This window comes from Plasmodium gallinaceum, assembly GCF_900005855.1.
Source record: "Plasmodium gallinaceum strain 8A genome assembly, contig: PGAL8A_v1_32, whole genome shotgun sequence".
In the NCBI taxonomy this organism is placed as follows: domain Eukaryota; phylum Apicomplexa; class Aconoidasida; order Haemosporida; family Plasmodiidae; genus Plasmodium; species Plasmodium gallinaceum.
This window is the reverse complement of record NW_021628338.1, coordinates 1-12,664: the sequence shown is the minus strand read 5'-3', so window position 1 is coordinate 12,664 and position 12,664 is coordinate 1. Positions and strand designations below refer to the sequence as shown.

The 12,664-nt window shown below is 23.1% G+C and overlaps 2 protein-coding genes across 2 annotated transcripts, besides 4 other annotated features; both read right to left on the bottom strand.

Annotated features, from left to right (window-relative positions):
* Positions 1 to 2,668: part of a repeat region that runs on past the window's edge.
* Positions 2,669 to 3,530: 862 nt separating this feature from the next.
* Positions 3,531 to 4,061: a repeat region.
* Positions 4,062 to 4,426: 365 nt separating this feature from the next.
* Positions 4,427 to 4,837: a repeat region.
* A 643-nt stretch (positions 4,838 to 5,480) lies between these two features.
* Positions 5,481 to 6,184: a repeat region.
* A 1,214-nt stretch (positions 6,185 to 7,398) lies between these two features.
* On the bottom strand, positions 7,399 to 7,893 carry PGAL8A_00040750 (surface-associated interspersed protein (SURFIN); the record flags this gene model as incomplete). The annotated part of the gene is made up of 1 exon (XM_028674424.1): positions 7,399 to 7,893. A coding segment is annotated over one exon (495 nt), but the record flags the coding sequence as incomplete, so codon positions are not given.
* A 456-nt stretch (positions 7,894 to 8,349) lies between these two features.
* Positions 8,350 to 12,662, bottom strand: PGAL8A_00040700 (surface-associated interspersed protein (SURFIN); the record flags this gene model as incomplete). Its single annotated transcript, XM_028674423.1, has 2 exons — positions 8,350 to 11,640; positions 11,745 to 12,662. Coding segments are annotated over 2 exons (4,209 nt in total), but the record flags the coding sequence as incomplete, so codon positions are not given.
* Positions 12,663 to 12,664: the final 2 nt, after the last annotated feature.

The following is a 12,664-nucleotide window of genomic DNA, read 5'->3' as shown; positions in this document are numbered from 1 at the left end:
TCAATTGTAGTTACTCTATGAGGAAATGACCAATATGGTTTATATTGTATATTTTTACTACAGCGTTTCATTTGATTCCTTTCGTATTCGGATAATTCGTATGAGATAATATCTCGAACCTTAATATTTTTATTCTCAATTATAGGTTTTCTTTTGATTTCATTACATCTTCATGTATGTTTTTCCATTTATCGTTTAAGTATATAATCCTCATTTCAGAAGTTGTTTCTAGTACTAATTTTGCAAACCATGGACAGATACAATATATTCCAAACATAGCAAAATAGGGTGTTTCTCCTAGAGCTTCATGAGGTGTATTATTATATATTAGTACTGCATTTTTTACTATTTCTTCAAAAGGTATATCTTTTTCTTCATATAAAGTCTTCATGATATAATCTAAGCTTTTATGAGAGCTTTCATTTATACGGTTTCCTCGTGGATAATATGCGCTAGTATGATATAATTTAACCTTTATTTCTTTTGTAACATAGTCATGAAATTCTTGACTAGTATAAATTGAACCGCGATATGTTAAAATGCTTATAGGGAATCCAAGTATGGGTATCCATGTTTTCTTTATAATGTTAATTGCATGCATAGCATTAGGTGTTTTATTAGTTATGTTCGTCACCATAAAACATGTATGATGATCTATTGCTACTTGTATAAAGTATTCTGTATTTTTCCATGTTTTAGGTCCTATAATATCTAATGAAACCATATCAAATACATTTGATTTTGATAAGGTTTGATTACTATTGGGTTTAAATTTCCGATTATGCATTACTTGACAAACTAAACAATTTGTAACGTATTCTTCAATATCTTTACTAATATTGGGCCACTAAAAATGTTTTTGTATTTTCTTTAGTATTTTATTTACTCCACATTATCTTGCGAATTTACTACTATGAAACTAATACATTAAATGATTTCTATATTTTTCTAATATATATAATACTCTGTTCTATACTGAACTGGGAAATCATACTTCCATACTAGGTCTCTCGGTATGTTATCTTTATCATTTCTTGCTTCATTTGCTACTTCCTCGAAAGAAGGTATCACATATGAATCTTCATATACTCCTTGAGGTTTACTACAATATAATGTCATGTAATTAGGAAGATCTGTATCATATTCTATTGACCTAGTTATCCAATCCGCCAAGCTACTTTGAACTCCTTCAATATGTTGAAATTCTAAGTTAAATTTAGACAGTCTTTACTTCCATCGATATAATTTTCCAGTATTAATTGAGTCCATTCCAATAATACCTTTACAATATGTTTTAATTAAAGTCTTAAATCCTTTAATATAATAATAGAATGTTTCGCATGCTACTACTATAGCAAATAATTCTTTTTCAACCGTACTCCATCTTTGTTGTACTTCATTTAATTTCTTCGACGTGTAATAAATGAATTTAGTTTGATATGTGTCCTTATCAATTTGAGTCAATACAGCTCCTATATCATAATCTGATGCGTCAGTATAAATAAAATAGGGCTTTCCTAATTCTGGAAATGGAAGATAAGTAATTTCCGTCATTTTTTTCTTGATTTGCTCCAAAGCCTTTGCATACCCTTCTTTCCATTCAAATATATGTTTCTTAGTTAACAATGTAACAAGTTTAGAAGTCCACTATGAAATGTTCTTAATATAATTCCTGTAATAATTAGTAGTTCCTAAAAATAATCTTAATTGCTTTTTAGATTTAGGCTGTTCTGCCTTAATAATTGTTTTCACCTTATCTAATGAAGGTCTTATAACATTTTGGTCTATCTCTTACCTAATATAAGTGATAGACGTTTTAAATAGTTCACACCTTTCTTTATTTATTCTTAAATTATTGTTACACAGTAATTCAAATACTCTTTTTAATACTTATAAATGCTCAAATAATGTTTTTGTAAGAATGATGATGTCATGAATGTACACAACTACATAATTCTCCTGAATTAATTACATAAAAATATCTTCCATTATTCTTTGAAATTGTGTAGGACATGTTTTTAGACCGAATGACAATACATTAAATACAAATGTTCCTCTCTTCGAACTATAAATCTAGTATATGGATTACTATTTCTCTACAATGTGATATTCCAAAATCCATTTTTGAGGGCTATTTGCGAAAAACATTTTGTTCCATAAAACGTTTGAAATATTTGTTTCATGTGTAGGATGACATATAAATCATCTAGTATAAATTTATTTAAATACAGATAGTCTAACGTGACTCTCCATTGGCCTGTTTTCTTCCGAACCATTATTATTGGTGAACTCCAATCTTCATTAATTACCTTACTTATTACTTTTAGTTTTATCATTTCATCTATTTTTCGATGTAACTCTGATAACATATCTTCACTAAATGGTCTAAGGTAATAACGCCGAGGTTTCTCTTGTACCTGAATAGAAACTTTCTATTTGTTGTTGGGTTCCATGATTTTATTTCCCCAGAGTATTGTATTATTTCTAAACACTTTTTCCCATTGTTCATTATTTTTATGATCTTTTAAGTCAGATCTTTCAATAAAATTCTGAATAATTTCTTTATTCGAATTCTCTAATTTGTCCTTCCTTACTTCTGATTTAACTTCCATGATATATATATGTTGATCTTTTCTTTTTGTGATGGAATATCCTAATACGTCAATTAATGGTTAATAAAAGGCTTCATTAACCTTTTTGGTTATAAAAAGGACTACCTATGTGGAGAATACGTAGTTAGTTGTGTTAACTAAAAAAAAAAAAAAAAATTATTGGAATTTTTTTTTGAGATATTTTTCTTATGAAAAATGGAGATAAAAAAAAAAAAAAAATATATTTATTTTTTTTTTTTGGAATGATTTATTCAGAGAAGGGTTTTTTTTAAGAATAGAAAAAATTGGTAAAATTAAAATTGAGAGTAAGTTTTAGCACGAATAAAAATAAAATCTTAAAAAAATAAAAATCCTATACTTTTACTAAAAATTTAAAATCTCATTAATTACCGATATTTAATTAAACATACCTTATTTATGAAGTTATGAATAATATTTAGAAATTCATGTCTTTCTTTTAATAGAAATGAGTAATTATTAGAACACAAAATTAACTTACATAAATATAAAAAACATGAAAATTTAATTAGTGTAAGTGTAACATTTTCTTTTTCAAATAATAATCAAAATTAATTCTGAAAAATTATATGCAGACAAAAATTAAATTTTAATAACCTAAAATTTTTCATCAATTCTTAAAACTAATTATTTCTCCTTAAAAAAAAAAAAATTTATAAAAAAAAATTGACTAATTTTTTTTTTTTTATTCAATGCTTGTATGGATAATTATTATTCTAAAAAAGGTTAATAATGTTCATTCTTAACCAATTATATAATCAATATGTATAAAACTTAATTATAGAATATATATTTTCTTAAACCAGTTAAAATTAATAAAATCCATTATACATGGTTTTTATTACATTGTATGTTTAATACTTGGTTTATTATTTTTATATTTCTTATTGAATGACTTTGTGAATAATTGGTTGACTGTTCGATAACTTTGCTAGAGTGCTAAACAAATAGATTAGTAAATTACATGTAGAGTTGCTTCAACGGATTTAATGAATTTAAGTATAATTTTAATGTTGTAAACTAGTAAAGCGTGTTATATATGATCTACTTCATTGAGCATTTATTAGGTTTTAAGAGGTACTTATTAATTTAAAAAAAATTGCATTATTCTTATTAAAGACATAAATTCTCATTAATTATTTATTTGTACTTACGTATATTTTTAATTATAATGTTACAAATAATGTTTAACACTTAATTACATTGTATTAAAATTAACAAACGTACACAATTAATAAAATACAAATTAAAATTATATAAATAGTAAACACATGAAAATTTTGTTATACTTCTTTTCTTAAAATATCTCTTTAAAATTCATAATATAATTCCATACAAAAGTAACTCTTTTGTTAAAAAGAAAAAAAATACTTATATATTTTTTTTTTGTTTTTTTTTTTTTTTCTTGTCAACCTTTTTTTTTTTTTTATCTAACGCTTGTATGGTTATTTATTTTCCATATAACTATCACGTTTTATCCTCAAAAAGGTTCATAATCCTTTTTATTAATCATTCTGCTATAATATTGAACAGATTAATAAAGTGCATGTTGGTTAATAAAAGGCTTTACTAAACTTTTTGTAAAATAAAAGGACTAATTAAATGAAGAACACGAAGTTGGTCATGCACACACAAAAAAAAAAAAAAAAAATCATGATCACTTTTTTTTTGTTTGTACTTTTTTTTAAAAAAAAGTACAAAGATCGCCAGGAAAAAATTTTGATAAAAAAAAATCAATTGGAAAAAGATTTCTTACCAATAAGAATACGATAAAAAAAAAAAAAAAAAAGATTTTTTTAATTTTGTAAGAGAAAATTTTATACATATAACAACAAAATTTTCATGTATTGTAGTATTTATATATTTTATTCTATGTTTTGTTAATTATTAATGTTTATTAATTTGAGAGGAATATATTTGAATTTCTAAAAACTATTCGTTCTATTATAAATAAAATATATATAACGAAAATAAATAACTAATGATTTAAATTTTTAATAAAAATATAAGATTTTTATTAAGGTAAATAAATGTCTCTTAATAACAACAAATGCTCAATGAAATAGGTTATTCATATGTAAAAAATTTACCTGTTTATAGCATTAAAATCATACATAAACTCATTAAATTAGTATAATTCTACATACCCTTTATTAATTTTTTTGTTCATTATTCTAACAAAGTCACTGAATAGTAAATAAATAAATGCAGATTTTAGTAAAAATTTCATAAGAAAATATTATATATGCAATTTCATTTTTAAAAAAGAAATAATTTTATTTTTATAATTTAATTTTGGGAGATGTGTAAACGTAACAATTTTTAAGAGTTTTGTGTGGAAACTACTAATAAGTATGTTAAAAACTATGAATTTAATAATAGATGTGTGGTTAACAATGGGAATTATTAATTTTTATTTAGAATTAAAATATCTAACTGTTTGGAAAATATGAAGTTAGACATGCAAGTACTAGATAAATAAAAAAAAAAATTTTATGGTTGAGAAAAAATAATGTTCGAAAGAAATGAAAAATAATTTATTTTTGAGAGAGTTTCTTTGCAATTAATTTTTATTTTTAGTTTCTTCTTTATGAATAAATTTTACATACATAATAATAAAATATACATGTTTGTAGTATCTATATAATTTAATTGCATCTAATTAATTATTTATGTTAGCTAACATGGAATCAGTAGACTTGAGTTGCTTAAAATTATTCACAACATTATGAGTTAAAATATATTTGGTTAAGATCTATATTGCATAAGTATTTGGATTCTTAAATAAGGATATTTCTTAAAGTAAACAAATGTTTAATAAAAATAAAAAATGCTCAGCAAAGTAGATTAATGGTTAATAAAAGGCTTCATTAACCTTTTTGGCTATAAAAGGACTAGCTATGTGGAGAATACATAGTTAGTTATGCTAACTAAAAAAAAAAAAAAAAAAAAAAAAAAATTAATGGAATTTTTTTTTTGAGAAATGTTTCTTTCGAAAAAGATAAAGATAAAAATAAAAGAGAAAATAAAAAAGATTTAATTTTTTTTTTTTTGGGAAGGAGGGAGATTTTTTTTTACAAAAAAATAATAATGTTTTTGTAAAGCGTTTAATTTGCATAATATTTATATTTTGAATTTATGAGAGAAAATTTTATACATATGAAGATAAAATTTTCACGTAATTAATATTCATATAATTTATTTGCATTTTTAATAATTGTTTATGTTTGCTAATTCAACAGCAATATATGTTAATTGCTGAATATAACTTACAACAAAAAGATAATTAAGTTACATTTAATTATTAGTCAATATTCAATAAGGATTTAAATTTTTAATAAAAATAAGGATTTTTATTAAAGTAAATAAATGCCTATTGAAAGTAAATAATGTTGAACGAAGTATAGCACATAATTAAGAGTTACTCATTCAAAGCATATTAAAGATACATATAAATACAACAAAATCGTAGAGACACCTCTACATGCTCTTTATTAATTGGTTTGTTCAGTACTCCAGTAAAGTCACCGAACACCCAGTTAATAAAACAATTACATAAATACAGTTATTTTATAGCATTTAAAATTATTCATAAATTCATTATATTAGTAGAAATAATTTTACATACTCTTTATTAATATGTTTATCTAGTGCTCTAGCAAAACCACCGAATAGGTATTTAACGATCCAATGCATTAAATTTATTATAAATTGATATTTATATAATAAGTATATAATAACTTACATAAACTACTTTTACAATAAAATGACAAATACGGATCACTTTGCATACTCTATTAATTTGACTATCTAAAGCACTATAAATTACTTTAAATATCTAATTAATAAATCACAACATCATTGAATGTAGTATTGAAGAATCATCACGTTGAGAAAAAAACTAACATATTATATTTATTTTTTTTTTTGTGTGTATTTAAAATAATAAAAAATAATATTTTACTTTATTTGGTTTTATAATTCTGAAAATAAGGAAATTTTATTAAAAAAAAATGATGATAGTTTCATTTTATCATAAAAAAAAAGGTTTCTTAATAAAAAAAAATAATTTTTTCTTTTCATAATGCTATGTATAATATTTTTTTTTGCATTAAAGATTCGAAAATCTAATATTAAATATTACTTTTATATGGCATAAATTAATAAATAAAAGAGCTAAAAATAAATATTAATGTGAATAAATGAATTATATAATAATTTATTTTATTCTTAATAAAATAATATGATTAATTTCTACATATTTTTTATTAATTCATTTTTTCAATACTAGGAAAGTTATTGAACAAGAAATTAACAAATCAATATTATAATGAAATAAATGAATAGTCAATTAATAAATCAATAACTAAACATCTAAAAATATTTAAATTTATTTATTAATAAATATTCAAGAAGATGAATAATAAAATTTATTGATCATTTCTAGAATTTTTTATATTGCTTCACGCATTTCTTCAGTCTCATAATTTCTATTTTTTTTTTTTTTTTGCTTTATATACATATTTTTATTATTGTTTTGTGTCCACTTTCTACGAATATCTCCCAAATGTTTTTTCCACATAATATTCTTTCTTTCAAATACTAATTTTTTTTACTATATTTTCGTTCTTTTTTACTAACATTTCTTCAATTATTTCCTTCATATATTCTTTTTCATTATTTTTCATTTCTAATGCTAACTATGCAAATCATTTTTTTTTTTTTCCATTTTTCCATTTCCTCTTTTTTTTTTCTCTAATATATAATTTCAACTTTCTTCTTCCTCTATTTTTTCTAATATATTTGCTTCTTCATCAAAATTTTCTTGTATTCTTACCTCATTCATAATTGTTTTAAAAAATTCATTCTTTTCTCTTTCCCATTCCACTTTTTTACATTCATCTAATACCATCATATGTATTTCTATCAACACATTTTGTATTAACTTTTTCTTTTTTCTAGATTTCTTCATTTCATTGTTTCCGTCTTGTTCTAACTCCTCCATGTTTTCACGAATTTCCTTCACTTTTCTCGTATTTATTTTAGTTATTCTTTCCTTACATTCTTCTTTTTCATATTCGGCTAGTAAATCATTAAACCATTTGTCCTCGCTATGTTCTATAAACCACATTCTTTGTTTTTTTAGCCATTGTTTCCATATTCTTTTTTGTTTCTCTAGCATAGGATTTTTTCCTGCTTCTATTTCTATGGTTTCTGATTCTTTTGTTAATTCCTCATATTCTTCTTGTTCTTTTTCCCATTTNTGTAGGATAATTAAAAAGTATATAAAAAGATATATATATGAGAACACTTATAATAATTTTTGCGTGTATAGAAATAAAATACAAAATATATTTTTTTTTTTTTTTTTTTTTTTTTTTTTTATTTATTTTATAATTGTGTTTAATCTTATTATATCTCTTTTAACTCTTTTATGTTTTAATTTTGGTGATTTGCTCTTGTTACTCCAATATTTCTATAGGGATATTTTTTATTTAATTTATATTTAATTTTTTTTATTGTTTTTTATTTTTTATATATTTTATTATTTTTTTTTTTTTTTTAATTTATATTTTTTCTTTTCTTTTATATTTTTTCTTTTCTTTTATATTTTCTTTTATTTTATATATTTTTTTTTATATTTTTTTTTTTAAATTCATTTTTATTTATTTTTTTTTTTAAATGTCAAAAAATAACATACATTTTTCATCTTTTTAACCTAATTAAAACATAAATTTTTATAAGTTTCAAAAAAAAAAAAAAAAAAAATCTCTAACATTATTGTACTAATGTTTTCTTCTTCTTCTCCAATTAATATTAAATCATTTTCTATTTTTTTTGTATATTTTCCTTTATCTTCATTTTTAAATTCTTCTAAACAGGCTTCTAAAAATTTTCCTCTATTCAACATCCACTCCTCTTTTTTACATTCTTCTAATACAATCATGTGTATTTCTACTATAGTCTTCCACTTTATTTTTTTTTTGTTTATTATTGAATTAATCTTTTCATCTATATCTTGTGGATGAGTATTTTCATATTTCGTTATTTTTTCTTTTCCTTTTCTATTGATCTCTACTATTGGCTCAAATATTTCTATGTTTTCCTTTTTCTTTTCTATATTCTTTTTAGTAATTTCACTTCTATATTCATTCTCTTTACTTTCAACATCATCAACCAATTTTGTAAACCATTTTTCTTTGTTATCATTTTCTATCCACTTTTTACGAATACCTTCCCAATGTTTTTTCAATACAATTTTCTGCCTTTCTAAAGCAATATTTGTTATTCTTTCCTGATTTTTTTTTTCCAGCATTTTTTTATTTAATTCTTCTAAATATTTCTGTTCGTTATCATTCCATTCTAGCATTAGCTCTACAAACCATTTTTCTCTTTTCCATTTTTCTATATCCTCTTTTTTCTTTTCTAATAAAGAATTCCAATTTCTTTCTTCTTCTATTTTTTCTAATATATTTATTTTTTCATGTAAATTTTCTTGTATTTTCATTTCATTCCTAATTATATTAAAAAAACCTTCTATTTCTCTTTTCATCTCTTCTTTTTTATATTCCTCTAATACCGTCATATGTATTTCTATTAACACTTTTTGTATCAACTTTTTCTTTTTTCTAGATTTCTCTATTTCCTCACTTTTTTCTTGTTCTAACTCCTTTATATTTTTTTGAATTTCCTTTATTTTCTTCACATCTCTTTTAGTTAATTCTTTTTCATATTCTTCCTCTTTTTTATATTCATCTAACAAATCTTTAAACCATTTATCCTCACTATGCTCTATAAACCATATTCTTTGTTTTTTTAGCCATTGTTTCCATATTTTTTTTTGTTTTTCTAACATAAGATTTTCTCCTGAATTAATCTGTATTATTTCTGATTCCTTTATTGTTTCTCCGAAATTTCTTTGTTCATTTTCCCATTCTTTTTTCAAATTAATAAACCATTCTTCTCTTTTCCATTTCTCTAACATACTTTTATTTCTTTCTACCCATTTTTTCCAAAGGAGTTTTTGTATCTCTAACATTATTGTACTAATGTTTTCTTCTTCTTCTCCAATTAATATTAAATCATTTTCTATTTTTTTTGTATATTTTTCTTTTTCTTCTTTTTTAAATTCTTCTAAGCAGGCTTCTAAAAATTTTCCTCTATTCAACATCCACTCCTCTTTTTTACATTCCTCTAATACAATCATATGTATTTCTACTATAGTCTTCCACATTAATTTTTTTTTCATCATTATGTAATTAATCCTTTCATCTGTATCATCTAGATGAGTCTTTTCATATTTTTTCACTTCTTTTACTTTTCTATTAATCTCTCCTATTGGCTCAAATATTTCTATATTTTCCTTTTTCTTTTCTATATTCTTCTTAGTAATTTCACTTCTATATTCATTCTCTTTACTTTTAACTTCATCAACCAATTTTGTAAACCATTCTTCTTTGTTATCATTTTCTATCCACTTTTTACGAATATCATCCCAATGTTTTTTCCATAAAATTTTCTGCCTTTCTAAAGCAATATTTGTTATTCTTTCCTGATTTTTTTTTTCCAGCATTTTTTTATTTAATTCTTCTAAGTATTTCTGTTCATTTTCATTCCATTCTAGCATTAGCTCTACAAACCATTTTTCTCTTTTCCATTTTTCTATATCCTCTTTTTTTTTTTCTAATAAACAATTCCAACTTCTTTCTTCTTCTATTTTTTTTAATATATTTACTTCTTCATCTAAATTTCTTTGTATTCCTAATCCTTCTGTGTTTGTTTTAAACAATTCATCTTTTTCTCTTTCCATTTCTTCCTTTTTACATTCATTTAATACCATCATATATATGTCTATTAACATTTTTTGTGTCAAATTTTTCTTCATTTTATCTTTATCTATTTCATTATTTATTTCATTCTCTTGTTTTTTTACACTTATTTTTTCAATTTTTTCTTCCATTATATTTTTATAAATTCCAACCTTTTCATATTCTTCCAATAACTTCATAAACCAATCCTGCTTTTTATATTCATTTGAATATTCTCTCTGTTTTTCTAGCCATTTCCTCCATGATTTTTTCTTTTTGTCTAACATTAGATTACTTTTTTCTTCCACTGTTAAATTTTCAATTTCATATTCTTCTAAATATTCTAAAAGTTTTTCTTCTTCTTTCTTCCATTCTTTTTTTAAATTAATGAACCATTCTTCTTTTTTCCATTTATCTAGGATACTGCTATTTTTTTCTGTCACAACTATACTATTTTCTTCTTCTCTTTCCTTTATTAAATTATTGCCAGCTTCTTTTAGATAAGAAGTTTTTTCGTCTTTCTCAAACACTTCTATGCAAATTTTTAAAAATTCATTTTTAATCAATTCCCATTCTTCTTTTTTATACTCTAGTAATGTTATAATATATGTATTTTTCCTTGTATTCCAGTTGCACATTTCACTATTGATTGACACATTATTTCCTGAATTTTTCAATTCATTTTCATACAGAGATTTTTCAGTTTTTACATTTATTTCATTTTTTTCTTCATCATTTAATGTATTATTCCAAGAATATCCTACAACATGAACTGAATCTTTTGCTAATCCATTTTTAATTGATTTTTTTTTTCTAATTTTATTTGTATATTTATTCACATTCAATTCATCTTCTTCAATTTCATTTTTAGGATCACCTTCATTTAATTTATCTTCATTTATTGGAAGTTCATTTTTTAACATTGATAATTCTACAATTTCACCATTATGTTTATTTTCACTTTTCATGAATTTTTTAGTCTGTCTATATTTCAAATTTTGTTCACTTTCAAAACTAACCTCACATAGTGGTAAATGTTTTTCTTGGTACAACAATGAATATTTTCCACTATTTATTGGTTCATTCTTTATATCACTTGAAGACATTAATATCGGTTCCTTTGAAATTTTCTTAATCTTTTTTTTTATTTTTTTTTTTTTTTTTGATCTACGATTGCGTAACCAAGATCCAATAGGAGTGCACTATAATTCAAATTAAAAATTAAGCAATTGTAAAAATTTTCTTAAAAAATTTAGTATTTTAAACTTATATATTTTTTCATTCTTAATTATTATTTATATCTTACTCTGCAGACAAGAATTAATAGGAGAATAATTCCTAAAAGGATTATACCTATTGGAGCGATTGTTATTAACACACTTCCTGTAGGTTTAACTGTAGGTGTAACTTCAGTATTATTTTCCAATTGGGGTTGCATGGTAGATTTATTTAAAAAAGCGGTACCTGAAGGAATGGCAATTACATTATTTCCTATTGTATTATTTTGAGTTATGTTTAAAGGAATAATTTGGCTATCTTGTATGAAAGAGGCTGGTGTATTTTGTAGATTTTGTGTTATGGGATTATGTGTTTCCAATGATGCTATACTACTATGTGTTATAGGAGAATCAGTTATTGTGCTAGGAGATGGATTTGCAACTGGAAATAATAATGATTTAGATGGGGTAGTAGAATGTACTATTGTATCATTTGAAGATATAGATTTATTTGCGAAAAGTTCAGTTTTAGTTTCAGGAGTAGGTAGAGTCGTAGGAGGTGTAGAACTATATGGAAAAGATGTAGTGTCATTAGAAGAAGATACAGCTTTCAAAGGAGATAAGGATGTAGGAAATGTGCTACTAATTTTGGAAGCATTAGGACTAGTTGGAGAATGAATAATGTTATCTGTTAAATGAGATTTAGAGTCATTTTTAGATGATGAAGGAATAATTGTAGGAGAACTGGTATAGCTATCTGCATTAGATAATGATTTATTTACAGAAAGTGTTATAGTACCATTTTCATTAGGTTCAGTGGTATTCATATTATGTGAAAGTCCATGCTCAGTTGCGATAATAGTTTTACTATCCATGGAAGTCTGAATACTAACTGAAGGTGTAGTATCTTTGGATAAAAGATTAGGTTCTGTTGTAACTTCTGCAGAAGTTGTGGTTATGGTTTCTTGTGTAGTTTGGTTTTCTGCTTTTAATGGTTCAGGGTTTAGGG